The sequence below is a fragment of the Gopherus evgoodei genome, chromosome 8, assembly GCF_007399415.2.
Source record: "Gopherus evgoodei ecotype Sinaloan lineage chromosome 8, rGopEvg1_v1.p, whole genome shotgun sequence".
Classification (NCBI taxonomy): domain Eukaryota; kingdom Metazoa; phylum Chordata; order Testudines; family Testudinidae; genus Gopherus; species Gopherus evgoodei.
In genome coordinates, this window is record NC_044329.1 from 7,809,997 (window position 1) to 7,837,516 (window position 27,520).

Genomic DNA, 27,520 nt, shown 5'->3' on the forward strand with positions numbered 1-27,520 from the left:
TTTTGCAGTATCAGGCTGGAGGTTGAGGGTAGAGAGAAGTGGAAGTTTTGCAGGGGGGGTGTGTGTTAAAATTCTAAGGGAAATGTTTAGTAAGTGCATGTGATCTATTGGCTGTGACGTGTTTGCTGGTCCTGCTAATATCAGACTATTCTGACTTTGTTATTAATAATCGTGCCTTTAGTGCCTACGGTTTGTGTTAGGCACGCCACAAATACAGAGCAGCAGACAGTCTCTGCAGAGCTTACAGTCTAAACAGACGAGACGGACACCGATGGGGGAAAAAGTCTAGCATGCCAGCAGAGTGATTGCAGCAAATGTCATGTTTGTCCCATGACTTTTGCTGTGCATTTGGTTTAGTTCAGAGGGGATCAGCTAAACAGACAGAAAGATGAAGAGAAAGGAGCTGCTGAAGGGAAGTGGGGTGATCGGGACAGGGCAGGGGACAAGAGGGTAAGAGGGGCAGGTATAGAATGAAGCTGAAGGGAAGGGCAGGGAGAGGGTTGGAGTAAACAGCCAATCAGCACAGGGTAGAGAGAGCCCCGTCAAAACTTTCTACAGTTTTGAGTGTCCAGTGGTCCCTGCTGTGGCTACTTCTGCAGCTGCTCCTACTGCCTGGAGTCTCTGGCTGGCTCCATTCTGCAGGTTTCCCCTACAACCACATGGGGAGGAGAGGCACTGGGTGCTAGGGCCGGCAGAGAGGGGCAGAGGTCTCCCTTGCATGCTTCTGAGTTGGGGCAAGAAGTGGCCCAAGCAGGGCCCCACCTTATGCTCCTCAGTCCCTGCTTTGGTTGCATCTGCAGCTGCTCCTACCAGCTGAAGACTCTGGCTGGTTTCTTGCTGCAGTTGTCCTCAAAGTCACATGGCTGCCTGGTGTTGGATATATAACTTCTGTATAGGTTAAAATTAGATTAGGACCTGCAATTCAAAACCAATCAAATGTATAAGGTGAGTGGGAGGGCAGGTAGATTCAGATTCCCAATCTGAACCATCCCCCTATGGTTTTTGTTCCAATTCAGATCAGAAACCATTGGGTGCATACTTTCCAGTCCAGAGGCCAATGGAATCTTGCAGAAGACCACCTGTTCTCTTGTGATTCTAATCCAGGATCTCATTAGGCCTAGAACAGATGATCTTGTCAGATTTCCACCACTTTGGGATAAAATCTTTCAAGAAGATCATGTAAAACTACTGTGCTGTCTAATCGGAACCCAAAACCTAGTCCTGGCTCATACCCGAAGCCATGGGGTAAACCAGGTGCTGCTGCTGCCTCTGTGTAGTTAAGACACAAGCACGTGGCAGTAGACACACCTCATGGTTTAATACCTCCCCTGTATGTTTTAATATACTATACTTGTGCTTGAAAGGAAAGACCTTACAACAAGTCTGCATGTTGCTACAGTGCTTTCCTTTGAAACTTGCAATGCTGTTTGCTTTATGGCTCTGGCTATTAATGCTGTACCCACAGCAGGCTTCCTAAATTTTTGCCACTGGCTTTCTGCAATGACTATCTGTTTCCCACACAGAGTCTCCAGTCAGATAAGGAAGCCCTGCAGGAGGGAAGAGGGACAGCGTTCAAGTACCACAGGACATCAGATGGCTACATACAGATAGGTAAATTACTGATTCAAGGCAAAAGCTGGCCTGCTGTTTGCTGATAATGCACCACATTTGTTGATCTTTAAATGAATAAAGACCACTAAAAACCTTGCTTGGAACTGATCTGCCTGGAAATGAGATTGAAAGTCAGTCATGTAGAGCAAGTTAGGCTTTTATTCTCTCCATGAGCCAAAACTTGGATGGGTTTTAATCACAATTCTCCTTTCTGCAGGACACGCTCGCGCTCTCTCGTGCTCTCTCTCTCTCTCTCTCTCTCTCATGTAACAATATAGCAGGATTAAAGCTGATTCCTAGGGCAGGCAAAGAGGAATTGAACAGACCTGAAGGGAATGAACAAAGTTGGCTTTCAGTTAAGCAAAATGCTGTTGTGGTGCATTCATTAGTAACTTCCAGCAAGTTTCCTCTCAGCACCAACAGCAGTAGTGTTCAGAGGCCTTGTGCTAGGATTCTTGCTGCTGCCATGTAGCTTTGAGGGTTCCCAAGTGGGGCATTGTTGGAGAGAGCAAAGATTTCACCATGAGGCGAAAATTATAGATGTGATTTTTTTAAGTCAGTTGCACCTTCTTTTTTCTGGTTCTGCTCTGCAGAGCAGACAGTACTGTGGGCTCATGCATACATTGGTGTGGACACATGGACCAAATACAGTACCTAGGGAGATCCTAGGGTTGGAAAGGTCCCTACAAGAACGATTTCTTCATCACACCTTAAAGAGCAGAAGAAAATCTCTGGAGATGGTGCTCCTTTCTCACAAAGTACAGGCTCCAACTTGTGGTTCAGGGTAGCCAGTGCTGTGTGGGGAATTCCTGTGTTGCTGTTTGCATTCTCGTGGCTTTTGCCACCATACAGACATGTTCAGGAAAATAAAGGGACGAAATATTCTTCTTACAGTGTCCTTTTCTCCACTACCCTGTTCAGTTTCACAAGATTTAGGTAGATTAATTAAGTCGGGGGTCGGCAACCTATGGCACACGAGCCGATCTTTAATGGCACGCTGCTGCCTGCTGGAGTTCCAGCAGGCAGCATGTCATTAAAAATCCTGCCCAGCCCGGCCTGACCTGCTCTTCTCTGCCCTCCGTTCCCCCCCCCCAACACACACACACGTGGGTTCAAGGGGCAGAAGCTTGGTCCTGCCGGCTCCCCTGCCTCTTCCTGTAGTGTGCTGGGTTCCTGCTCTCCTCTGTCTCCCCGTCTCTCCCTCCCGCCCTGCCGATCAGCTGATGGCCCTTGCGAGGGAGGGGGTCAGGAAGGAGCAGAGTCAGCGTGCAGAGGCAGAGAAGAAGCGGGGACAGGGCCTTAGGGAAGGGGGTGTGTTGAATAAGGGCATATCTCCTCCAGCCCCCTGCCTTGAAACCCACCCCCCAGCCCTGCACACCCCCCATGCCTGTGGCCTGGCCCCTGTGCCCCACACACAGCCCAGGCCCCTGCCTTGACTCCTGTACCCCCCTCATACACGCCAGCCCTCTGCTTGACTCCTTCACATGCACCCCATGACCCCAGCCCTGACTCTGCCAACCCAACACATGCCCTGCCCCCTGCATACCCCCTCACATGCCCCCAGCCCTCTGCCCTGACTCTTGCACCCCACCCTGAGCACCAAATGGGAGCTCCTGCACACACACACCCCACATTCCCACCTGCACCCCTCACACCAAGTGGAGCTGCCCAGGTAAGTGCCCCCACACCCAAACCTTCTGCCCCAAACCTGAGCCCCCTCCCTCATTCTAGCCCCTGGCCAGACCCTTCACCCCCAGCCCTGTGCTCGGTCCACTCCCATCCTCAGCTCAGTGCAGAGAGAGGAAGAGAATGGGCCAGAACCAGGGAGAAGGTAGGTACCCACTGTATGTGGGCAGAGTCGGGACCCCAGACCGGCAGCGGGCTGAACAGGTCCAGCAGCCGGGATCCTGGCTGCCAGGAGCCAGCGGATGGAACCCTGAGCGACTCAGCCCACTGCCGGTCTGGGGTCCCGGCCGCCAGACCCTTCCCAGCTGGGGTCCCGGCCGCAGGCCCCACTCAGCCCACTGCCGTCCTAGGTGAACAGAACCCCAGACCAGCAGCGGGCTGAGTGGGTTGGTGGCGTAAGATCAGCTTTTTAATTTAATTTTAAACGAAGCTTCTTAAACATTTTGAAAACCTTGTTTATTTTACAATACAACACTAGTTTAGTTATATAATATATAGACTTGTAGAGAGAGACCTTCTAAAAAACATTAAAATGTATGACCAGCACGCGAAAGCTTAAATGAGAGTGAATAAATGAAGACAGCACAGCACTGCTGAAAGGTTGCCGACCCCTGCATTAAATGTTAACTTATGAAACACTTCCACCTACTGGCCACGTAGGGCTCTGCATTTCTAGACTTCTGAATCCCGTTTCTTTGGTTGTGAGAGACATCACTTTTTTTAAAGGTTTGCTATTCTGGGAAGGGCTTATATTTGACCTCACAATGCCCTGAGTCCCGTTCATTTGAGAGAGTGCAGTGGATCAGTCAGGTAGTTTGGTGCTCTGTGCAATCTGAAAACGATGAGCACGTGCAGTTACCCTCTCACAGGTTCAGTGGTAAGCAACACTTAAATGTTGCAGCTGCTTAAAGAGTAAGAGTGGTTTGTTTGTACAGGACCATAATCTATCAAAGGCTCCCAGCGAAGGCCTGGGTCAGAGCTCTGTAACAGTTACTGAAAACAAGACTGAAAATGACTCTTGATGCTGAGGGAGTCCTCAGGGACCGTGCGCTTAGCAGTTTGTCTAAGTTCAGTTCAGCTGCTCTTGGGAGGATATTCTACCCCAGACCTGTCTGCTTTTCTCCATCAGGCTCCTTTTCTAAGGGTGTTGCAGAAGGAGAAGTGGACCCTTCATTTGGGCCTCTAGAAGCCATCCGTCTGGTCATCCAGACTGATTCTCCAGTGTGGATCATCTTGAGTGAGGTAACCTGTTTTTCTGGCTTAAAAAAAGCAACTTAGATCTGGACAGTGCCTTCCACCAGCCTGGAACAGACAGAAGCCCTCCTCGCCCCCTGAATTCTTCCCACGCGGGCAGAATAGATATCAGGGTAAAAGGGGTGGGGGGGATTTTGAGTTCTCCTTGAAAGGAGAGAGGAGAAGAATTAAAAGGCCACTCACCCTGTTGAATCCAGAGTCCCTGGTCTTAGAAGCACAATCCTGCTCCCATGAAAGCTAATGGAAAAGCTCACCTGGATGTCCATGGGGAGCAGGATAGGCCCCTAAGTGGCAATGCATTTTGTATAGAACTTTTAATATAAAGCTGAACCTTGGGGTTCTAGTGAGTTGCACAGTGGGACTGTTACTCTAGTTGGGGCGAGTGCTTTCCTGGCAGTGTGACTGTTAAAACCAGTCCTTTGGAGAAAGGAATAGGTGCTTACCCCTTACTACTGGCCAGACAGCTGAGAAGGGAGAAAATGGGCTTGTACAACACAAGTATTCTTTTAAACACTAATTAAATTCTTGATAGTGTCCTTTCAAACCCACTACAGTTCTAATAGCCAGGGGTCGACAACCAATGGCACGCGTGCCGATTTTTTATTGGCACGCTGCTGCCTGCCGGGGTCCCTGCTGCCAGCCTCGCCCAGCCCGCTGCTGAACCCAGGCCAGGAGCAGGCCGAGCAGGGCAGGGCCGGCAGCCAGGACCCCGGCAGGCAGCAGCTTGCCATTAAAAATCTTGCCCAGCCCAGCCTGCTCTTCTCCGTCCCCCACCCACCGCTCTCTCCTGCAGGGGCAGGAGGCAGAAGGTTGGTCCTGCCGGCTGCTGCTGCAGGGCAGCTCCCACCAGCTGCCAAGCTCCCTCCTCCCCCACCTCATCCCCCAGCTTGCTGGGTTCCTGTCCCTCCTTCTCTCCCTCTCTGCGGCAGAACAGCTGATGGCCCTGGAGAGGGAGGGGGAGAAGCGGAGTCTGAGCTGCAGCCACAGCGTGCTCGCTGCTCCAGAGAAGAGGCGGGGACGGGGCCTTGGGGAAGGAGGGTGGAATCAGGGCATATCCCCTCCAGCCCCCTGCCATGGCCCGCTCAGGGCACGGGGTTGGGAGCATCCCCATGACTCCATCCTGCCCCCTGAACCCCTTACCGTGACCCCTGCCTCCCACACAGCCCCCTGCCCTGCCCCCTGCCCCCTCACACATGCACAGCCCCCTGCCCTGACCCCTGCACCCCCCACGACCCCAGCCCTGATTCTGGCACCCCACAGTCCATTCCCTGACTCCTGCACCCCCCTCACATGCCCCCAGCCCTCTGCCCTGACTCTTGCACCCCCCACATCCCCCCACCCTGAGCACTAAATGGAAGCTCCTGCCCCCCCCATTCCCACCCGCACTCCTCACACCAAATGGGAGCTGCCCAGATAAGTGCTCCACACTCAAACCTCCTGCCCCAACCCTGAGCCCCATCCCTCATTCTGGCTCCTGGCCAGACCTTTCACCCCCAGCCCTGTGCTCGGTCCACTCCCACCCTCTGCTCAGTGCAGAAAGAGAGGAAAATGGGCTAAAACCAGGGAGAAGGTAGGTACCCACGGTATGTGGGCAGGGCTGGGACCCCAGACCGGCAGCGGGCTGAGCGGGGCCAGGACCCTGACTGGCAGGAGCCGGCGGATGGAACCCCCATACCGGCAGCAGGCTGAGCCCCCCCACTGCCTCTCAGCCCACTGTCTCGGTTTCTGGCTGTCGGACCCTTGCCAGCCGGGGTACCAGCCACAGGCCTCGCTCAGCCCGCTGCCAGCCTAGGTGAATGGAACCCCAGGCCGGCAGTGGGCTGAGCCCCCCACTGCCATTCTGGGGTCCCAGCTGCCAGTCCCTCTCAGCCCACTGCCAGGCTGAGGTTCTGGCTGCCGGACCCTTGCCAGTCGGGATCCCGGCCGCAATCCCCGCTCAGCCCACTGCCGGTTTAGGTGAATGGAACCCTAGGCCAGCTGTGGACTGAGCGGGCCGGTGGCATAAGCTCAGCATTTTAATTTAATTTTAAATGAAGTTTCTTAAACATCTTTAAAACCTTGCTTACGTTACATGTGACAATAGTTTAGTTATATATTATAGACTTAGAGAGAGACACCTTCTAAAAAACTTTAAAATCTATGACTGGCATGCAAAACCTTAAAGTGAATAAATGAAGACTCGGCACAGCACTGCTGAAAGGTTGCCGACCCCTGTAATAGCCCGAGGGTCAGGGGATTTGGCTTTTTCTGCCCTCTAATATCATTTGTGTCCTGCAAATGGGGCTGTCCCCTTGCTTGCTGGTGCCCACACTAGCATCGTTAAGTAAGGGGTGTGTGCACTGCCCTTTGAAGACTAGTCACAGGCTGCAGTCACGTGATCTTCTGGTATCACCTCAAGATGGTGTCTTGTCAGCAACAAGTTAGCAGAAGAAACCCACCCTCATTCTAATGCCCTTCATAGGTGTCTTCACCCTCATGTCCTCTCTCCCTGCTAGCGTGGGGACTGCCTGGAAGTTTTCTACCTGAGAAAGTGCCCTACCCTGAGGCCTTTTGCTTCCTGTCTCTTATTCTCCCCCATTCTATCTTTTCAGATTTTTCTGAAAAAAGCAGAATGAAATTCCCAGGACGAAGGGTGGATGCGCAAAGGAGTTGCTCAATCCCTTTTCCCAATCTTCCGCTCCCTTTTATTCCCTTCCCTCAGCCTGCAAACAGTATGAAAGTGTTGCATGCAGCGCACCACCACCTGCTGCAAGCCAGGAAGAAAAAAAAAATCTGTGGTCAAAACACACAGATCCTGGCAAGCTCTGCAACAGACTACATGGAGGGGAAACCTTTCCATAGGTGGGTGCTGGCTGGAATTAAACAAGATAACACCAGTGCCTGCACTGGCACATGTTGGCTGCAGCTGACTTTGCGGGGTGGTGGTCATACTGTCCGCTCTTGCTGTATAGAGACCAAGGGAAAATAATCCTAGTTTAAAGGTTTGGTTTGTTGCCCTGGGCGAGGACCACACTCTCACTCATCCGCTCAGGGATATGGCTCCCTGAATGTAGCAGTTGGGTCACACTACAGCATAGTTTGGCATGCTTACAGATCAAAGGATCTAATGAGCAGGAAGGCCAAACGTATCTTCAGCCCAGGAAAGGGCAGACCCTAGCTATGGTGGGTGAGTGGGGGGCTTGGTAGCCCTATTGCCAGAGCAGTGGAGAGAGACAGTTTTTTGGCTCTGGGCGACTGAATTCCCCTTACAAACTGCAGAGCAGGGTTGAGGTGTATTGGGGAAAACAATCACAGCTTGAATCACTTCATTTCCCCTTGCCCCAGCAAAAGGCAGTTCCTCCAGGACTACAGCTGAGGATTAAGTGAGCAGGAAGATGGAGCTCTCCTCTTGGTCCAGGAAGGGTTATGGTTCTGCCAGAGGGGATTATGTATATCGGAATGGCAGGGAAATACTAAACCACACTGTGCCTGCCAGGGTTGAACACGGCCCCTGAATAAAACTTATGTTGAAGGCCCCAGTGTCTTCATGCCTTGAGATTTTGAGTGCAAAATCCATCTTTTTAATAAATATTTCAGTTACTGGTTGATGTGAATTTTGAAAATAAGAAGCCCAGTTCTAAAATGGTCGGGAGTCATGTAATTTCTCAGAAGTTTTTTCTGAAATCCCAATGTCTCTTCAGCTATACACTGGAATGCATAATACTACTTTAATGTGCTGTATTTTTTATTATTGGATACATTTGATTTTTCAAGTACATCTCTATATAAATATATATTAAAATAATGTGCACTGTAATAAAGTTTAATTAAATTTAAAATCCTTGCCCTTGTCTTCACTCAGGTTTTAACTTTCTAGCAAGAGGCTCTTCATATTTGACTTGCAGATTGTAAAATTGCTTTCCCTTTCCATGGCTAAGCAGTGTAACTGTTGAATAGGGTTATAAATTAGCCAAGGGAGTGCTCCTCGTGCCAGGGGCCCTGCTTTTACAGGCAGGTTGCTGTAGTTGCATAACTGAACAGACTGTAGTGCAGCTCTGCATATACTAGGAAAAGGAACCATTGCTAAACTCTCACTCACTGTAATATATTACATGTAAAATGTGCCTTTTTTTTCCCCTTACTAGTCTACTATTGACAAGGGCCACCTGATGCTGAAAAGATCCTCAGTGGCTCTGTATCCAGGTAGAGGGGCTTAATTCCTCCCTCCTCAGTTCACTTATTAAAACCAATGCAAGTTTCTGTTGGATTAGGAGAGAGCCTTTCTTTGAATGGCCTTTGCTTTTAAAGTGTGGTTATAAAAGAAGAAAATTGCTAAAGTACTGTGTGTTCCTCCCCTTCAAACCAGTATATCTAAAGCTGTACGTTTGGGAAACTATCTCTTCATCTTTTCTGGCTATTTTCTGTCTCCACTCACCAACTGTGTATGCAGTGCACCCCTGGACTGTCCTATGACAAATGCATTGACTCTGATAGCAGAAAACCTGTGTATGTTTCCCATTGCACAGGTAAGTGCAGCAAGAAGTAACTACAACAGAGTAAAAATGTTAAATGTTTGAGGCAGCTTGTAGTTCAGCAAAGGTCAGCAACATTAGGTGGATGACAAATTTGACAAGGCCATGCCTGCAGGTGTAAGTTCTGAGCAGTATTAACTGATACTTGCTTAATCTAACTCACTGGCATAATTAAAATCTATCTTCAGAGGACCCAAAAGGAGGGTAGAATTGTCACCGGCTCTTTCCTGAGATATAGTGAGTTCTGCTAATTTAGCAGCTTTCTCACTCCATAGGTTGTGCAGAAGGATCCACAATTCTGTCAGACAAAGTTTAGGTTCTTGCGAACATCAGATCTACCTCAGTTCAGGGCTATCCAGTATTAGCAAGATAGACTCTCTAGGCCAGTGCTCACCGACCAGTCGATTGTGATCGACTGGTCAGTCCTGGAGCCTCTCCCAGTCAGTTGTGATCTCCGGAAGCTGCCAAGTGTGGCCTCGGGGTAGAGGGAACAGGGGTCTCCACGGACTGCTCCTGCCTGCAAGCACTGCCCCCACAGCTCCCATTGGCCGGGAACAGGGAACTGTGCAGGGTGCCTGCAGAGAGGAGTAGCCCGCGGAGCCATGTTGGTCCCTTCCAGGAGCGGCGTGGGGTCACAGCTGCCTGAAGTAAGTTCCACCCCCTTCAATGGGCAGGTTCTGAATGGCTCTGCAGCATTAAGACCAGGCGTAGTACGAGTACAGCAGGCCCAGCTATGCTGGACCAGCATTTCTCTTCCCCACCCAACCTGCAGCCTCCCAGAGCCAGCCCCAAATACCCCCTCCTGCACCCCCAGCCCTGAACCCCTCCCAGACCCAGCATCCCGTACTCCCTCCTGCACCCCCAGCCCTGAGCCCCCTCCCAGAGCCTGTACCCCCTGCACCCCAACATGCTGCCCCAGCCCAGAGCCCCTTCCTACACCCCAACTGCCCCCGTTGCAGGCTCAGCCTAGAGCCCCCTCCCACATTGCGAATGCCCCAGTCCAGAGAAAGTGAGTGGGGGAGGAGAGCAGGGCTTTGGGGAAGGAGCGGGGTAGATCCTGGATTGCCCTTAAATTCAAAAAGTGATCTTGGGCGTAAAAACGCTGGAGACCACTGCTCTAGGCTAAAGACTGTGCCAGCTCTTGGTTTGGCCATGGAAATTAAGGCTCATCTTTTTCAGTTATTGTTGCGCTTTGAGTGCCCAGTTTGATTGCTCGGCTCTCCTTTGTTGAAGTTCGGGGTGCTCCTAGCAGCTTAGGTGCTCAATGCCACAAGCCATTAGAAAAACATGGGCCTAACAGCGTTTAAAGTATTATATGAACAAATGTCCTAGAAGCAGGTGGTCTAGACCTTGCCTCCCACTGTTTTCTAATACTCTATTTGAAGTACTGCTACCTGCTGCATAGAAGAAACAGTTGAGAATTACAACATCCTCTTTTTATTAGCTTAAGCAACATCCAACAGAAGCTGATTCTAGTGGCAAAATCCTTAATTTCAGCTGGGTGCAGAAAAGCATGTGCTAATAATCACATCTGTCTTCAGCTTCTCGAGCAAGCCTGTGCTTTTCTACATGCACAACTTTTAGTGGGGGAAGAGAAGGCATTTTAAAAGCCAAATGAGGGAAATTAATGTAGCATTGCTCTATTCTCCACTTGCGATTAAAGCTGTTTCCTGATAAGTGGCACTTGCTGCGTATAACTTGGGGTGGGGAGAGGGAGAGAACCACTTTCTCCCTCTTGCCTCTCATTAAGGGAAGAGAATTGATGCAGGGGACAAGTGGCTGAACATAAGTTTGGGAGTATTTTAGGTCTCTTCAGCCACAGCACGCTGGTGCTTTTTAGCTCTATTTTGAACTGCTTAAGTGTGAAGAAAGTGAAGGTTAAATTCTCATCAGCCTGGAGGAGTTATGGGAGATGCTGAGCTAAACCCACAACTCAGCAGTCACAGGGGCTGTTTACCACCGGAAGAGCAGTTGCAGTTTGCTTGGAATTGCCATTCTCCCCACAAAAGAATTCAGAGACAGGAAGTGACCCAAGAGCCCAGCTACGGACAAACCAATCAAAATCCACAGAACTTTGGCACTGAAGTACATGGGCCCCAATCTGTGTGAGGAGAAAACACAGTTAACTTGTGGATAGTCAACCCTGGGCTATTGCTACTGCAGCGTTAATACGTTCATTAAAAGAGAACAATGTCCTCCTCTGACAGGAATGATTTTTTTTATGTAACAGGCTTTGCAAACAGCCACCTGCCCTCAAAAATCCAGGGTGTTTTAAAGATAGTTATTTTCAGTTCTGTGCAGCCTAGCAAGGCATCTTCACCACTGACAAATAGTAAGACCCTCATTCTTGCGTAGGTGGTTGTGACACTGAAGACGCTACATGCTAGAACAGCCAGCTTCACAAGTGCTTGTGGGTGACAAGGTGGGACGCACAACCTCAGTCAGCCATTGAGAGGCTGGGCCAGGCAGTTATTTAACAGGAAACTTTTGTGTTGGCTTTAGCATGCATAAATCCCTTCAGCCAGTACAGAATCCAATTACTTTGTTATAACCTTTGTCTCAAACGAGTAACCTTCAGCAGCAGTATGTTTAACGCCATAAAGCCAGCTGGCGAGAGTTAGTGTTCAGCACCATGGAGTCAGCCTGGAGTGCAGACTGAGTGTTATGGACTGCGACCGTCCCCAGGAAAGATGGACTCTTCATTTAGAGGAACTGCACTGCCCACTGGTACCCTCCAGTGCAGAGAACTTCTGCAGTTTGGTTTAGACCCACTTGATGAACTGGTAACACGTTCATGGTGCTGTTGCCAGGGGCGGCAGGGAGAAATTAATAGCAGCAGTGGGTTTCTAACAGCAAAGGGGGTAAGGAGACAGGCCCAGAGCTGCCTCTTCAGGTATTTTAGCACCTGCCTCCCACTGATTTTAATGTGTAGAAGGCAGGCTCCTTGGGCACTTTCACCCACCTGCTTTCATGCCTGGCTACTTACTCACCTTCCACGGGCAGACAGCCTGTATCCCTGGAAGTACTGGTACCGAGCATACAGGTAGAGTAGCCCACAGACTGCAGCCACCCCTAGACGTGAAGCCAAGAACCAAAATTATTATTGGGCAGTGCCCCAAATGCTTCACTGCCAGGGTCTGAAGGCAGGGATACACAGGCTGACAAGTAACTGGCAGAGAACAATTCAGCAAAATCAAAATTACAAATTGACAGTGAGACACCTGCCCACTGCATCCTGTGCTGCCTGGGAGGCAGGGGCCCATTGCCCTCCCACTATTTACTGGCCATAAGGACAAGTAAAAGGGGGCAGGGCCTGTGGGGAGAGGCGGCGTTGTAGTGGGGCCTCAGGGGCAGCTTAGGGCCTGGGACTTGGAGGGGAAGGAAGGGATGGGGATATGGGGGGAAGGAAACCTGCCACCCCTGCTGGGAGGGGTAATCATGGCTTTTTCCCCAGGCTACAAGCTGTATTCCCACACCCCTCCCTCTTTAGGAGAAATAAATGAATAGTAGTACAGTGCCTGAGCCTTTTAGGAACTACTGCGTGTCAGGACCAAATATGAGCAAAGTTAGCAGCTTAAGTAGGAGGAAGACTGGACTAGTTCATCTCCAAAGGCTAGAAGCACTAACTAGCCAAAGGACAATGCAATGATGTAAATGTCTCCCTTGGGAAAGGCACAAAGACCTCCCTATATTATCAAGTGGTTGGCATGTCACATTTTCCGTATTAAAATGTAGCTGCCCAAACCAATGGAGGTTCATTTAAGTCTGGCCTATTTCTCCCCTTTCCCCTCCCACTTCTGCATGTTGAAACAGCTCATCCTTGAGCTGTAGGACGCTGCTTGCTTCCAGCAATTAGCTAGCCACAGTTTGATGTAAGTGCACCAATGTTATAAACCCAAGCCAGTGTCTGGATTTTGGTGGGATTTTTAGTTATTTTACCTTGTTGGAAGAAGATTCCAGCCACCCATAGGACAGACACAAAGATTGGAAAGTATTCAGAGCAGTTCGCCCTAAGGAGAACCAGAGAAGATAAAGTTAAAACTGCATCACTACAAAAAGCAAAATCCCATATAAACCCCCTTCCAGGACTGTGCATTTAGCAATTCAGTTTCAAAAATATATTTTGTCGCAAGTGGGCAGGATGAGTTTGTGGCATTGTGTGCAATGCGCTCCCTTTCGGCACTGTAGGGCAAATATGCAGCACAGGCTAGGGAAAAGCACCAGTAAACCAATATTTGCAGTGCTTTCAGTCTTCTGAACACTGCCAAAATTAGCATTTCCCACCAAGCCTGAGTGGAAGTGGCAAAAGCTCCTCTTCAGAGACTTACGCAGGGGTTATGTAATTTGCCCCAAACCACAGGCTTTCTGCATCAGAGCTGGAATTAAACATGTGTAAGGTATTCCCCCCTTTAAATTATTAACAGGAAATTACCCAATCACCTAAAGCATAAAGTCATAGGTGTTTAAGAATTGCTCTGTGCCACGCTACTGTGCTGAGTCAAACTTTTGCTCAACCTTAAAAGTCCCCAGCATCCCGAAAGGAGCATTCTGGCATTCGTCACTTAGCAATGGGGAATAAAATCTCCAGCTCTTTTTTTTTTTTAATGGCAAAAGGCACTAAATCTTCTGCAAGCAAGTACATGGAGCCTCTTCCAAATGTGAAAAGTTTTACAATTCCATGGACAACTCATCTAAAATTTGGCCAAAAGAGTCTCCTCTGGTCTGAGGGGCTATGCCACGTTTGAGTCAGAAACAGGAGTGCTGCAAATTTTATAAAACACATGCATTTAAACCCTTAGCTAGAGAGAGGGGCTGCCGGTTTTCCACTATGAAGTAATAAATCTGTTTTTAAAAACATCAAAACAGCTCATCCATCAGAATCAATTTCCACAGAAATAACTTTTCCCAAGTAATAATTATCACATCACCTCCCCCACAAAAGATGCAATATTGAGTCTCAGTCTCACATCTGCCATGCACAGAATTAAACAAAGAGGTTTGTGGTCTGGAACTGGCTGTTGCATTTCACCCTTGGTGGCATTTCCGTGTGTCTTAAATGAACTCAAGGGAACATTTCGGACAGTCCAAACATTTACTGTTTGCTGGGTGAGGAAATACAGCCTGTTAGCTGTTCAAAATTTACTGCTGTATTGAAAGTAGCATTCCAATTGTCAGCAGGAATCGCAGCCTATTTCTTGTAAGGCTCTATTGAAATAAGCAGCAGACCATGGCTAAAATGAGCAAATTCTTCCTCTCCTCTTCTGACTGGGGAAACAACAGAGTCCCATGTTCGTTAGCAGTGTGACGGACCTGAGCAAGAGCCAAGGCCTTGTGTCTTTCCTCAGGAATCGCACTGATTCAGTGGTCAAGGTGGGTGCATCCTCACTGACCCTCCTCAGAGTGGAAAGACTGAACAAAGGCTGGGCCTCAGGGTTCTTACAGATACAGCAGTCCCTTGCCTTGCACCCCTTCGCTCAACAGAGCAAACGGGAACACAGACTGGGCAGAATTAACTTAATGAGCTGGCTGGAACAGCTCAAAATAAACGTTTCTGTTACACTTCAAAGGAAACCTGCATGACCCCTTCAAAAAATGAGCCTGGGCGCTTCCAATCATAACTTTGCTAGGCAGCAGCGAGGATCTGTGGCTGGATCAGTCTTCCCAGGAGCTCAAGGGAGGTTGGACGTAGCGCCTGGCTCTAGCCTCGGTTTAGATGTGAACACAGCGAGTAAAGGAAAAATCTCATACTGAGCTCTGAAGACTCTCTCAAATTCTGGTGGGCCTGCTGTATCCGGGGGAGAGACGTTGTACTTCCGCCTGGCATAGATCACCTGCAGTGCAAAATAGGCTGGAAGAAACGAACAAAGAAAGTAACACTGATAGCTGTACATTGCATGTTACACTCATTACACTACCCCAGGGGTCAGCAACCCTTTCATAAGTGGTGTGCCGAGTCTTCATTTATTCACGCTGATTTAAGGTTTTGCGTGCCAGGCATACATTGTAACATTTTTAGAAGCTCTGTCTAGCAGTGTATAATAGATAACTAAATTATTGTTGTACGTAAAGTAAATAAGGTTTTTAAAGTCTTTAAGAAACTTCATTTCAAATTAAATTAAAATGCAGAGCCCTCGGGACTGGTGGCCAGGACCCAGGCAGTGCGAAATGGGCACGTGTGCCATAGGTTGCCTACCCCTGCACTACGCCATGCATTATCTGGTTTGAAACTAAGGGAGTTCTAAAAATAGCCACCCTGCTTCTAAATTTTCATTACAAAGTCTATGAAAATCAGACACTGTTAATGAGTGGACTAAATAAATTACCCCACTTATGTTATGTATGTGCATTGTATGGAACAGATTGTATGGCACAGACAATTTAGACTTTGCCTTGTGCTTTGCATCGCAATCTCACACACAGCCAGCAGCAGCAGCAGCAGTAACGGACACTCTGGCGTATACTGTTTCATAACAAGCTAAAGTTAGCCACAGTTTTGGCCAGTCTTCTGGTTAACGCCCCTAATGATGCTCACCATGTGTGGGGTGATTACAGCATACAAATGATCATAATAATTAATATCCTAGCTCTTATATAACACTTCTAATCAGCAGCTCTCAAAGCGCTTTACAGAGTGAAGTATTGTTGTAGCCCCATTTTACAGATGAGGAAACTGAGGCAGAGCCAGAGTCACTTGCCCAAGGTCACGCATAGTCCAGTGACAGAGCCAGGAGTGTAACTCAGATCTATAGAGTTCCAGTTCAGTGCTCGTCCACTAGCCCACAGGTCCTCTGGCCCCAGGTCCTCTGTGCTCTGCTTCTCACAACTGGCTTCCCCGAAAGCTGGCCCACCTCCAAGGGCCAGGGCTGCCCTGGGAACGTACCTCCATTAAAACTGCCTGAGGTGAGGCTGCAGTGCAACAGCTGAGCTTTGGGAAAGGAGGGGCGGAGGCAGGAACACAGCCATACAGCGCTACTCCAGCTTTGACCCACTCAGCTTGGAAAGTGGCGCCTGGCGGCTGAAGGAGGAACTGCGGGCAGCGCTGGCCAAATTCCTGAGCTGCCTGTGTTTTCTGGCACGACCACATAGTGCCACCCCAATGATAACAGTGGGAGGGTTGGTGACACAGGCAATGGCGCTGCCCCTCAAGCCCTAAGAAAAAGGAGCTGTTTAGGGTGAAAGCAAAGAACAAAGGGACCTCATCAAAACCCACTTCCTCCTTTTGTTAAACACAATCAGTGAGGAAGTAGCTGGAGCCAGGGCCAGTGCAAGGCTATTTTGCGCCCTAGGCGAAACTTCCACCTTGCCCCCTCCCTCCTTCCCCCACTTTATAAACTTTCAAAAATGAATCCTGCATAATGTGGCATTGTTCATTAGCATTAATACACATTTGGCTTGAAAATTTATTAATTTCATTACTTAGTTTACATATTTAATGAATAACCTGACGGGGGGGGCTGGCTGGCTTCAGGTGGGGGGTGTGGCGGGGGCTGGCTGGAGACCAGGTGGGGCTGACTTTGGGCATGGGGGGGGGCCCTGGGACAGAGCCAGAGCAGCAGGGAGCAATGCTGCGCCCTTGGCAGCTGGAGGAGTAATGACATCACTTCCTGGCTTGCCAGTCGGAGCTGATCAAAGCCGCAGCGCCCCCTCGCACAGCGGCGGGAAGAGGCTCACACGTTTAGCTGGCGCTAGGTGAGCATCCCAGACATTTTGGGCACCGCTTTTTGGTGCCCTCAAATCTTGGCGCCCTAGGCGGTGGCCTGGTTTGACTAGTGGTTCCACCGGCCCTGTCTGGAGCCTGGGGAATGGACAGCTGACACATAAGAAAGTGTCAGGATCCAGGCACAAGGACTAGGAACACTGATGCTGCCAGAGCTAGAGCCAAAGACTATCAGCTGGCATCTGTGTAAGGACCAGCAACACTCATCCCGGGAAGGATGATTGTTACAGCTTTCGCTCTACGGTGTAGCAGCTTGCGTCTTTTTAAACTGAACTTTGCCAAATTCCATTCTGTGCCTTCTAAGAATGGCTGCTGGCTGCTCCTTTGAGGCCTGTACCCGCTTGCTACACTCAGCAGCATGTTCACCAGGGTCAGATTCAGCTGTTCTACCGAAATTCAGTGCCTAAGGCAGCAGTCAGGTGCAACGCACGCAGCAGATGAAAAAAAAAATGTCATTTTGGAAAAGCACAACCTTGTGGGCTTTCAAGTCACTAAATGCAGTCGCTGTAGTGCACACACGGAAGAGGGGTTAAGAATCCCCCCCCCCAACACACACACACTATTGTCCTTTTTGCCCCAAGCTTGTTTACACAATACACATACTGAAACCTAACTGGAAACCTGGGTGATGTAATTCCCTGTTTTCATAGGGCAATTCCAGTAAGCAGGGGCTCCTCCCTCTCTCTCTCCCTCCAGTGTCATATTCTGATGGGATCAATGTGTCAATAACGATATCTATTATCTTAGCGGTAACCTGCAAAACATTCACTCTTGTGTAGCCATACTGGGTTTTTAGCACCTCTAGGCTGCAGCCACTAGAGGGAGACATTTATATGGCTTTGGAAAGCTACAGCGGCTTCACAGAACATACAAAGATACAGTCCCAATCCAGAGCCCTTACAATCAAGTGACAACCAGGACAGTGGTTCAGATAAAGGAAAATACTGAGAGATCAGTACAGATGGGAATAAGGAACAGAAATCAGTTTTAAGGAGGAGAAAGCCATTAGTCGAGCGGCGCTCATGTCCCGTATAGTACAGGAGGCTGGTATAGACACACTTGGAGGAAAGAAGAATTATATTAGAGATTTAAATAATCTGATGTTGTAATGCAACTTCAATAAATTTTACTTAATTATTTTAAAAACACACACTTCCTTATCCAATTGTTGATCTGTTCAGCACATTTCTCCCTATTAATCAGCATTCAGCTGTAAATATAGTATTGGCGGGACCTTACAGAAGAGCTAGAACCCGGTGAATAAGAGCTACAGCAGCACTTTGATTGTGTTATGATAAACATCACCCATCTACCATTCAGCTACAGAGTTCAGTAAAACCCCAAGAAAACAGCCAGAGAGCAGATAAGTCTGATATGATATGAACCTCACAGTTCAGCGCTATTTACAGGATATGTGGGGAGAGCTTCAGAAGAAGATCTAATCAAATATTAATTCCTGTCAACTCCTCTGTGCGTCAGTAAAACACAGACCCCTAGTAAATGCTTTTTCTTTTCCTCTTAATTTTGTCATTCTCAAGGCACCTCTCAAAAAAGTGCAGGCTGATGTAAAGTCACTGCATAGACTAGCACTAACAAATCTGTTAGTCTTTAAGGTGCCACCGGCCTCCTTATTGTTTTTGTGGATACAGACTAACACAGCTATCCCCTGACGCATAGACTAGTGATCACAGTGCTAGATTTTTGGCATAACACTGAGCACATCAGGTGTCACCACATATGCTTAATTCAGTCCTATAAACAGTCAATAATACATGCGATTAGTTTCTTTTTTTTTTAATGCTTAATCAATAAACCAAGTTTAAACCTGTTACAAGTTTACTTGCACCTGGGAACAATTGAACAGTGAGTTCCCGTAGGAAAACGCATGTGCTCAATGAGTATTTATATAATTAACCATCACCATCAGAGGGCAATCAGGTCCGCTTGAGACCCCCTACCCCCTGCCATAGGGATCTGAAATATCTGCACAGTGTAAGAGTGAAGGATTACACACTACAGGTGGTGCTTAGAATGATACATTACAAAAAACCCACCTCGAGCTTTGCAATACCCACATTCAAGCTTTTTCCTCAGAGGCAACTCCCAGAGGGAAGCCAGTTGAATCTGGTCAGACTTTATGTTTTTTGTCAGTAGAGCCTTTTATGCATCGCTGGACAAACACAATGTTACACTGACACAAGGGGGGGCAAAAGGGGAAAGCTTTTCCTGAAAGAAAAAAACAGAAGCCCAGTGTGCTTTCAACACTTTGGTATAGGACATTTGTGTGCATTTACTGAACGCTAAGCTTTCACCTTTGTTAAATTGTGATTAAGTGTTTTAATGATTTACTATCAGCCAAGCAACCTGTGACGTTGCACGCTATATGATTTTATGAACGTACGCTGATGACTGTGAATATAATAGAACTAAAGTATGCTTCATGCAAAAAGGTCTCTTGTAATCTACTGAGTGTGGTCATCCTATTCGTATAAATGTATCACTCTTGTATCTGAAACTAGAACTATGAAGTATAACTCTGAGGGCCTATTGTAATTATGCAAAGTGTGAGCCAATAATGGTTTTGAATCTTGATGGCTGCCATTAATCAGGACAATTGACTGTAGACGGCGCTGCTTTACTTGCAAGTCTTCCTGGATACCTGTGTGCTGGCAAGTGGGTAATGAAGTCTTACAGTGACATGTGATCATGTCACCTGAACTGGAATCCATCTTTAACCTGTTGTTTTTCCATTGAGAAGGAAGAGTGGGAACCCAGAGGGACAAAGGCTTCTGGCCTTATGCAAAAGATACATAAGTGGGTGGAACAGACAAAAGGGGGCTGCAATCATGAGAAATCCCCTAGCTACCACCTGAGCTGGAACAAGGGCTGTACCAGGGGAAAGGATTGTGCCTAGACTAGGAAGGCGTCCAGTCTGTGAAAGAAACTTATTGAAACATCTCTGAGGGTGAGATTTTATCTGTATTCAATTTTATTACTGTGTTAGGCTTAGATTGTGGGTTTGGTTTTTTTTTTATTTGGCAATTCACTTTGTTCTGTCTGCTATTACTTGGAACCACTTAAATCCTACTTTTTGTATTTAATAAAATCACTTTTTATTTATTAATTAACCCAGAGTATGTATTAATACCGGGGGGGGGGCGGGAAACAGCTGTGCATACCTCTCTATCAGTGTTATAGAGGGTGAACAATGTATGAGTTTACCCCATATAAGCTTTATAAAGGGTAAAACAGATTTATTTGGGGTTTGGACCCCATTGGGAGTTGGGCATCTGGGTGTTAAAGACAGGAACACTTCTTAAGTTGCTTTCAGTTAAGTATGCAGCTTTGGGACATGTGGTATAGACCCTGGGTCTGTGCTGGAGCAGACTGGCGTGTCTGGCTCAACAAGACAGGGTGCCGGAGTCCCAGGCTGGCAGGGAAAGCAGGGGCAGAAGTAGTCTTGGTACATCAGCTGGCAGTTCCCAAGGGGGTTTCTGTGATCCAACCCATCACACAGCCCTAACTCAGCCTTGTCGCATCGTCCTCAGAAATGCTGGGAGAAATCTATCTGTCCACAACATTTTGATCCCTGTTTCTCCTCCTTAAGTCCCCAAATAAATGAATCTTACTTTTAATTGTATAATTCATGCAAAGAACATGCCTTTGTTAGTTCCAGAAAGAGACCATCGCATTTAAGTAACAAAACAGCACAATGAAGGCAAACATTTTTTGCTATTCAAAAAGGGAGCATGTTCGACAATAATCAGATACATAGCACAAAGCTACTGTACCTAGGCCTGGTCTACATGAGAAAATTAGGCGGCATAACTACATTGCTCAATGATGTGAAAAATCCACCCCCCTAGGCGGTGTAGTTATGCTGACCTAAGTCCACGTGTAGACAGTGCTAGGTCAATGCAAGAATTCTTCTGTCACCCTAGCTACTGCCTCTTGGGCTGGTGGATTATCTCGATAGCACAGATAGCGTCTACATTGAAGCACAGCAGCAGTAGCATTGTAAGTGTAGACAAACCCATAGACAAACTTCCTAGGCATAAAATGATGCTACTTTGCATGATCAAGGCTGTGGCACAGTACAATATTTGTTAGCAAAGACCTGTAGGTATCAAACCAATGTTCTGTGACTCATTCCCTATAGGCCATCTGTAAAATGCAAGAAGCCTACAGCAGAACACTTCTAAAAGCCCCTGGAAAAATTCCTTGATCTTTCCTTGAGACAAAGTTGTCAAAGTGGAAATTGGATGTAGGGACATTCTAGGGGAAGCTGCTCTAAACATATCTTAAAAACCTAAATAATAAGCAATTTACTACAGCCAAACAGTAACAAAAGATTTATAAGCATGTGATCAAAATACTTACAAGTGGGCTAAACCCAGGGGTATTTAGACCCATTTTGGTTGGCTCCAGAATGATCAGGCAGATATTCGCAATGACCCCTTTAAGCATTTACTTTTTAATATCCTTAAACAAGCGATGTCACTGCCAATTACTGACTTCAGCACAAAAATTAAAAAAAAAAAAAAAAAAAAGTTAAGGCCTGGTCACCCTTATTTTAGAAGAGCGGCAAATTACTCTTTGTACTGAAACTAGTTTTGAGACCTTAACTACACAGGGATGACCAGCATCTTTACAATGACAAAAATCAGGTGAGATAGTACAAAACCTGAGTCTTCAATTGCAAGTTCAGATGAACTGAATGTTTTGAGGGAGGTAGAATTCCTCTGCTCAGCTGCGGCGTACACTCAGAGTAATTGAACAATTAGACCTGAAAAAGCCAGCTCATCTCACTGGCAATGGAGGATTACCTTGTTACACTACACTTTCAAATTCCTTGTTCAGTCTAATTTTAAGTGTTGTAGAGCAATGGTGCTTCCACCATCTACTAATTCTTATGGTCAGGAAACATTTCTTTAATCCCAGACCAAGCCTATGTTAAAATGGAATTAAAGCTGACTTCTAAGTAAAATACAGTACAGGGATATTTCAATTATTCCCCCAATCAAGCCTTAAATACCCAAGAAATTTGGAGTTAAGCTTAAAATTAAACGAAATCCTGACATGGAAACAAACACGCACTCAAAATGACCTTCTCTCTCTCTCTCTCTCCTATAGTCACAATATGGCTAAAATCATGATAGTGTTTGGGGCCCAAATTAGGTTAAAATAATTTCTGAGGACACGTTACTTAAGGCAGGCCATTCATCTGGTTTTAAACTGAATGGTCCTGTTTTCTCAAGTTTGCCATCCACCTGGCACTGAGGCAAAATCAGTCATGGTTTTGTCTAGCTGACAGGGGACACCATGTTGAAGAATGCACTACCCTGCCCCTGTGACTGTGCACAAAGGTGACCTGGGCGGGGCAGCATGCGCTTCAAGATAGCTTGCCAGGTAACCTTGCATGCGCACATGCCAGCATGGGCAGGATCATGCAGGCCCATGTCATTTCTAAAAGTACCAGATTGTCCAGTGTTGTGGCGATCTGTGAGTGGCCAACCTACATTATTTCCACCTCCCCATGGGAAATTAGGCCTTGTCATAATTTTTCATAACAAGTTTGTCATATCAGAAGCTGACACATAAAAAATCTCTTTCAGAGGAACTCATGAACAAGCGCCCTCTTTCAAAACAGCCACCATTTCCCACTGTTCTCAATGGGATTGAGCTGACACAATGCTCCTCTGTGAAAATAGTGTCTATCCCTTTCTAAAAATGGCAAATTGAGGGCACGCTGTAGCCTCACTCCCAGTGGGAACAATGGTCAATATAGAAGCCATTTTGAAAGAGGGCAGTTCTTTGTGCAAGTTTCTGTAGAGAGAACATTCTTCAGCCTCTACTTGAAGAAACTTTCAGTTAATGAATATGAAAAATGACTATTAATTCCAAAAAGTGTGGCCTATGGCCATGATTTCAGTTGGCTTTAACTGAAAGAAAAGTTTGAAGAGTCTGTATCATTCCATTATTAGGACTTCTAGGGACAAAAAAATGGTCTGACAAGGTGCCAGATTCCTTAAAGGACATATTTTAAAATTAATTATAACTCCTAAACTAATTAATAGATTTACTTGTAAATTCTCAGCAAATTAATTCAAACTCTAAAATGTAATTGTAGTGAGATTTCTATGTATGAAAAATATAGTGTAAAGAGATTGAATCCCTACCTCAAGTAAAAAAACAACCTCCCTCCGCCCCCAAAACCCATTCAACTCAACCTTCTCTATATAGCTGCAACAGTCTCCTCCATGATATTCAATCTGAGGATCTCGCCTCTTAACTCTAATTCCAGTACTGCTTGGACTAGACTAAATAAATTTTCTACCTCTGGTATATATTGTTCAAATACTGGTTGTATGTAGTGTTGTTGTAACCATGTTGGTCCCAAAATAACCTCTACCCCATTGTAACGCCACCCGTTATAACACGAATTCGGATATAACATGGTAAAGCAGCACTCCAGGGGGGCAGGGCTGCGCACTCCAGCGGATCAAATCAAGTTCGATATAATGCGGTTTCACCTATAACGCGGTAAGATGTTTTGGCTCCTGAGGACAGCGTTATATCGGGGTAGAGGTGTATTAGAGAGACAAGGTGCATGAGGTAATATCTGTTACTGGACTAACTTCTCTGGGTGAGAGAGACAAGCTTTCAAGCCATATGGAGCTCTTTTTCAGGTCTGGGAAAGGTACTCCCAATGTCACAGCTAAATGCAAGATGGAACAGATTGTTTAGCATATTCTAATCTGTTCCACCGTATATTAAGCTGTGACACTGAGAGTACCTTTCCCAGAGCTGAAGAGCTGGGTGGCTCGAAAGTTGCTCTCACCAACAGAAGTTGGCCCAGTAAAAGATATTACCTCCACCACCTTGTCTCTAAAATAGGGGTTGACAGTTATAGTCTGCCATACTGCTCCTCTCTCCTCTGCAGTCATTACTGCTTAATCAAGAGGTACTTCTTAAAAATCTCTTACCTCAAAAATTCACTTTCTCCACCTCTTGATCAGTTTTGTTGCTTTTTTCTGAATTCTTCCAGTTTATCAATACCTAAAATTTAATGCAGGGATCTAGGCACGGGCTCAGAGTTCAAGAGTAGTGGTTCTCTACTGGGGTACATGTACCCCTGGAGTTACACAGAGGTCTTTCAGGGGGTACCTCAACTCACTAGGTATTTGTCTAGTTTTACAACAGGCTACATAACAAGAACTAGCAAAGTAAGTACAAATTAAAATTTCATACAGACAAAATGAGAAAATCAGCAATTTTTCAGTAATAGGTTGCTGCGACACTTTTGTATTTCTATGTCTGATTTTGTAAGCAAGTAGTTTTTAAGGAGGTGTAACTTGGGGTGGTACTCAAGACAAATCAGACTCGTGAAAGGGGCACAGTAGTCTGGAAAGGTTCAGAGCCACTGTTCAGGGAGTTAGACTAATTAATGCCTCCTGCTCTGAAGCATGTGATGATACAGCCTAGAAAGTCACACTGGCTTTTTTGTTACATTGCATTATCAGCTCTTCTGCTTCATCATCCACTATTAATACATTTAATAGATTTAAATAAGCTGTATAGAAACAGAATACTTACTACAGAGAATGTAGTGTACAATATGTTGGCATTGCTTGTGAAGCAAGAGGAATAGATCTGTATGTGACAATGTACATCTGTGCCACAGAGATTTTACACCTCTGCGTGTGCGCCCGTACTTTAAAATACCATAAAAGTCTCTTCAAAGCACTGAGAGTATCCCCCTGACTTTAGTTTGGATACGTTGCCACAGCTCTTTTATTTGTGCAAAATTACGGCAACTTAAATAATATAAATATAAACCGTGGAGCCTAGTTAATCGATAAGGCCAGTGAGTCAATTGTTAGTTTCCAGTTAACACTGCCTTTCCATTTCTGAAGATTTCAGAGTAGCAGCCCTGTTAGTCTGTATCCGCAAAAAGACCAGGAGTCCTTGTGGCACCTTAGAGACTAACATTTATTTGAGCATAAGCTTTCCTGGGCTACAGCCCACTTCAGCGGATTCGTTTCTGTAGCACGAGGAGGTTTGAGGGCTGAAAGTCATTTGAGTTCTTTGTAACTCAAATGCCAGCGGTGGCGATAACCGTTTTCATCCCGAGCATCCCCCAAACCATGTGCATCCTTTCCTGCCCAGGACAAAAGCAGCCTTCGGGTAACCCCGTCCCCGCCCCGGCGCTGCACTGACTAGGCGGTAGGCTAATGGGAAAGCGGCCGGGCACCCCACCTTGCTCCAGGACTCCCAGCACGGTCACAGCGGCCAGCAGCGCGATCTGGTCCAGCATCTTGGTTCTGACGGGCGCTGGGGCCAAAGAACCGGTCCCAGCTCCGGCAGCGGAGTGACTGCGGAGTGCGGTCTGCTCCCCCTGCCCCGTGTGCACACCGCCACCTACTGCTGCGCGCTAGCACCTGCTTCCTCCTCGCAGCGCTAGTTAACCCGTGGGGTGCTGCAGAGCTGTTGCTGGACATCGGCGGGGAAGCCGTGGGACAGCAGGGAGCTGGGGCCTGGCCAGCCAGCCCCTGGGGACCGAGGGCAGAAAAGCAATGTCTTGCTCTTGAGTGGGCTGCGGTGCCCAGAGCCCTTCACGTGCGGGCCCCCGGGTTCCCTGCTGTGCTTGGAGGGGGCGCCCCGTCCCGAGGATGCCGCTTTGCTCCGCGGGGCTCGCCCCGCTCCCTGGCTCTCAGTTCGCGCCGGGGGGTTCCCAGGCTGCGCTCCCCCACGGGCTCTGCACTCGCGCTGCTGCAAACGGGGGTCGCCGGACTGAGAGAGGCGAGCAGGGGGTAGGGAAGAGGCAGGAGAAAGGGGTGGGAGCGGAGCCCGGGGGAAACTAGGGCATGCCTGCCTGGAATGGTACTAAGGCAGAAGGGGGGAGAGAGGAGTTGTTTTTCCTTTTCTTGCCTAGCTCCAGGAGCCTCCAACCCGCACCAGCCAGAGAGGTTGTTTTGTTGGTGTTTTCTTAAGCTGCAAACCAAAAGTTGGAATCTCTCCCTCTGCTTTTTCTTTGGGGCTGTTAGTCTTGGGCATCTTGAAATACTTAAATCAGTGGTTCTCAACTTTTGTACTGGTGCCTCCTTTCACACAGCAAGCCTCTGAGTGCGACCCCCTTATACATTAAAAGCAGTTTTGAATATATTTAACACCATTATAAACGTTGGAGGCAAAGAGGGGTTTGGGCTGGAGGCTGACAGCTCACAACCCCCATGTAATAACTTCGTGACCCCCTGACGGATCCCAATCCCCGACTTAAAGACTGTACCTGGAAGAGATCAGGTTCTAGCCTGCGCTTGGGCTAGGGATTTTAGGGAGGCTGCACTGCTGTTTTTCTTTCTCATTACATGTTCCAGCTTTCAGCAGCTTTTTACATCCCACGCAATGCATTTTTTTCCCTGGCCAAATTCTCAGCTCAGGAAGGAACTGTTAGCATAGCCAGTGGGTAGCTGGGGCAGTTGGAACAATATAAAATACATGGGAAAAGATTAAATATTTTTTAAGAGATAGTAGTTTACCAACATTAAAACAGGCACCATTCATTCACTTCTGCTCTTAACTTACACAGCAACATTTTCCTGAAGTAGGCAAAAGTGCAAGAAAGCACGTTTGAAAATATTGCCCATAGTTCTTCCGGGTTCTAATTTGGAATCTCCCTTAGTTGCTGAAGTGGAGCAACTGTTTCCTTGTTTAAGGGAACAGAACAGTAAATTGAGTAGAAGATTATGGGACAAATAATTTTAGACTGGCATCAGAATCTTCTAAAACACAAATCTAAGATGTAAAACTTGGGTAACAAGAGTTCCATAACTCTTTAACTATGCTTCTCCTTGACCCACAAGTGCCTAATTTGCTTTTAGTAAAATGCTAACAACTTCGTGCTCCAAAACATGGGATGTAAATGGAGATTGATTTTGACTTCCCCTCTATAAGAAAACAAAATATCGTTCAACATCCACTGAGGATGTTTTCCTTAATTTCTGTAGGAGAGGGAAGATCTTATGCCTGAAAGAGCCTCTTAAAAATTCCATAGACAATAGGAACAGTGGCTTGCCAATAGCCTCAGTGCACCAGCCAGAGAAAAATACACAGGCTGCTGTCCCCACTGAGGTAAGACTTCATGATACAAGTCGGAAGCTAGAAATTGTAGTTTAGATTGTATGTCACTTATCAAGTTAAAATAATTCAGTAAATTCAAATGTCCACTACAGATAAGCCCAAATTTTGCAATACTCATCCAACATGACTGTTTCCTACGAACTTAGACTATTTTCTTCCAATTATATTACATCTTTAGGTGTCCTAACATTTTCATAAAATTTAGATTTTATCCATTTTAGGTCTCTATTATAAATAGTATGGGAAAGGTCACTTAGGGCCTGCTCTCACTCCCATTGATTTCAATACAGTAGATCCTCAGAGTTATAAACCCCATGGTAAGGGAGGGTGCTTGTAGCTGTGAAATGTTTGTAACTGCAAAATTATGGTTGTTCTTTCAAAAGTTTTACAACTGAACACTGACTTAATACAGTTTTGATCCTTTACTATGCAGAAGAAAAATACTGCTTTTAACCATCTTAATTTAAATGAAACAAGCACAGAAATTTTCTTTACCTTGTAAAAGAAAAATTTAAACTTTTCCCTTTAATTTTTTAGTAGTTTATGGTTAACACGGTACTGTACTGTATTTGCTTTTCTTTTCATTTATTTTATTTATTTA

General features: G+C 46.9%; 2 protein-coding genes across 6 annotated transcripts in view; one reads left to right on the forward strand and one right to left on the reverse strand.

Annotated features, from left to right (window-relative positions):
- MGAT4B (alpha-1,3-mannosyl-glycoprotein 4-beta-N-acetylglucosaminyltransferase B) overlaps window positions 1-8,308 on the forward strand; it is a 108,869-nt gene extending 100,561 nt beyond the window's left edge. For 2 of the 3 annotated variants that reach the window (XM_030572844.1, XM_030572846.1), the window contains 3 exons: window positions 1,524-1,611; window positions 4,427-4,539; window positions 7,143-8,308. In XM_030572844.1, the coding sequence (XP_030428704.1) occupies window positions 1,524-1,611; window positions 4,427-4,539; window positions 7,143-7,166 (225 nt within the window). In that variant the 3' untranslated portion in view covers window positions 7,167-8,308. The remainder of the gene's footprint in view (window positions 1-1,523; window positions 1,612-4,426; window positions 4,540-7,142) is intronic. The other variant, XM_030572843.1, reaches the window with a different exon arrangement.
- Window positions 1,630-25,575, reverse strand: LOC115656308 (leukotriene C4 synthase-like). Of its 3 annotated transcripts, none has more exons than XM_030572852.1 (5): window positions 25,039-25,575; window positions 14,811-14,910; window positions 13,002-13,072; window positions 12,053-12,134; window positions 1,630-1,937 (listed from the first exon to the last, which is right to left on the reverse strand). In XM_030572852.1, exons 1-5 carry the CDS (start codon window positions 25,094-25,096, stop codon window positions 1,895-1,897), a joined length of 354 nt encoding a protein of 117 aa, XP_030428712.1. In that variant the 5' UTR covers window positions 25,097-25,575; the 3' UTR covers window positions 1,630-1,894. The 3 variants fall into 3 exon arrangements, with proteins under 3 accessions (XP_030428712.1, XP_030428713.1, XP_030428711.1); XM_030572853.1 differs by lacking the exon at window positions 1,630-1,937 and adding an exon at window positions 9,244-9,360; XM_030572851.1 differs by lacking the exon at window positions 1,630-1,937 and adding an exon at window positions 10,005-11,163 and having other exon boundaries at window positions 25,039-25,573.
- Window positions 25,576-27,520: the final 1,945 nt, after the last annotated feature.

Excerpts from the sequence above, each read along its gene's own strand:
- LOC115656308 (XM_030572851.1), bottom strand. The coding sequence starts at position 25,096 with ATGCTGGACCAGATCGCGCTGCTGGCCGCTGTGACCGTGCTGGGAGTC. Across the intron at positions 13,073-14,810 it reads GAGAGAGTCTTCAGAGCTCA|GGCGAACTGCTCTGAATACT; the intron begins GTATGAGATTTT and ends GGTTCTCCTTAG. Across the intron at positions 11,164-12,052 it reads AGGCTGTCTGCCCGTGGAAG|ATTGGGGCCCATGTACTTCA; the intron begins GTGAGTAAGTAG and ends CTCCTCACACAG.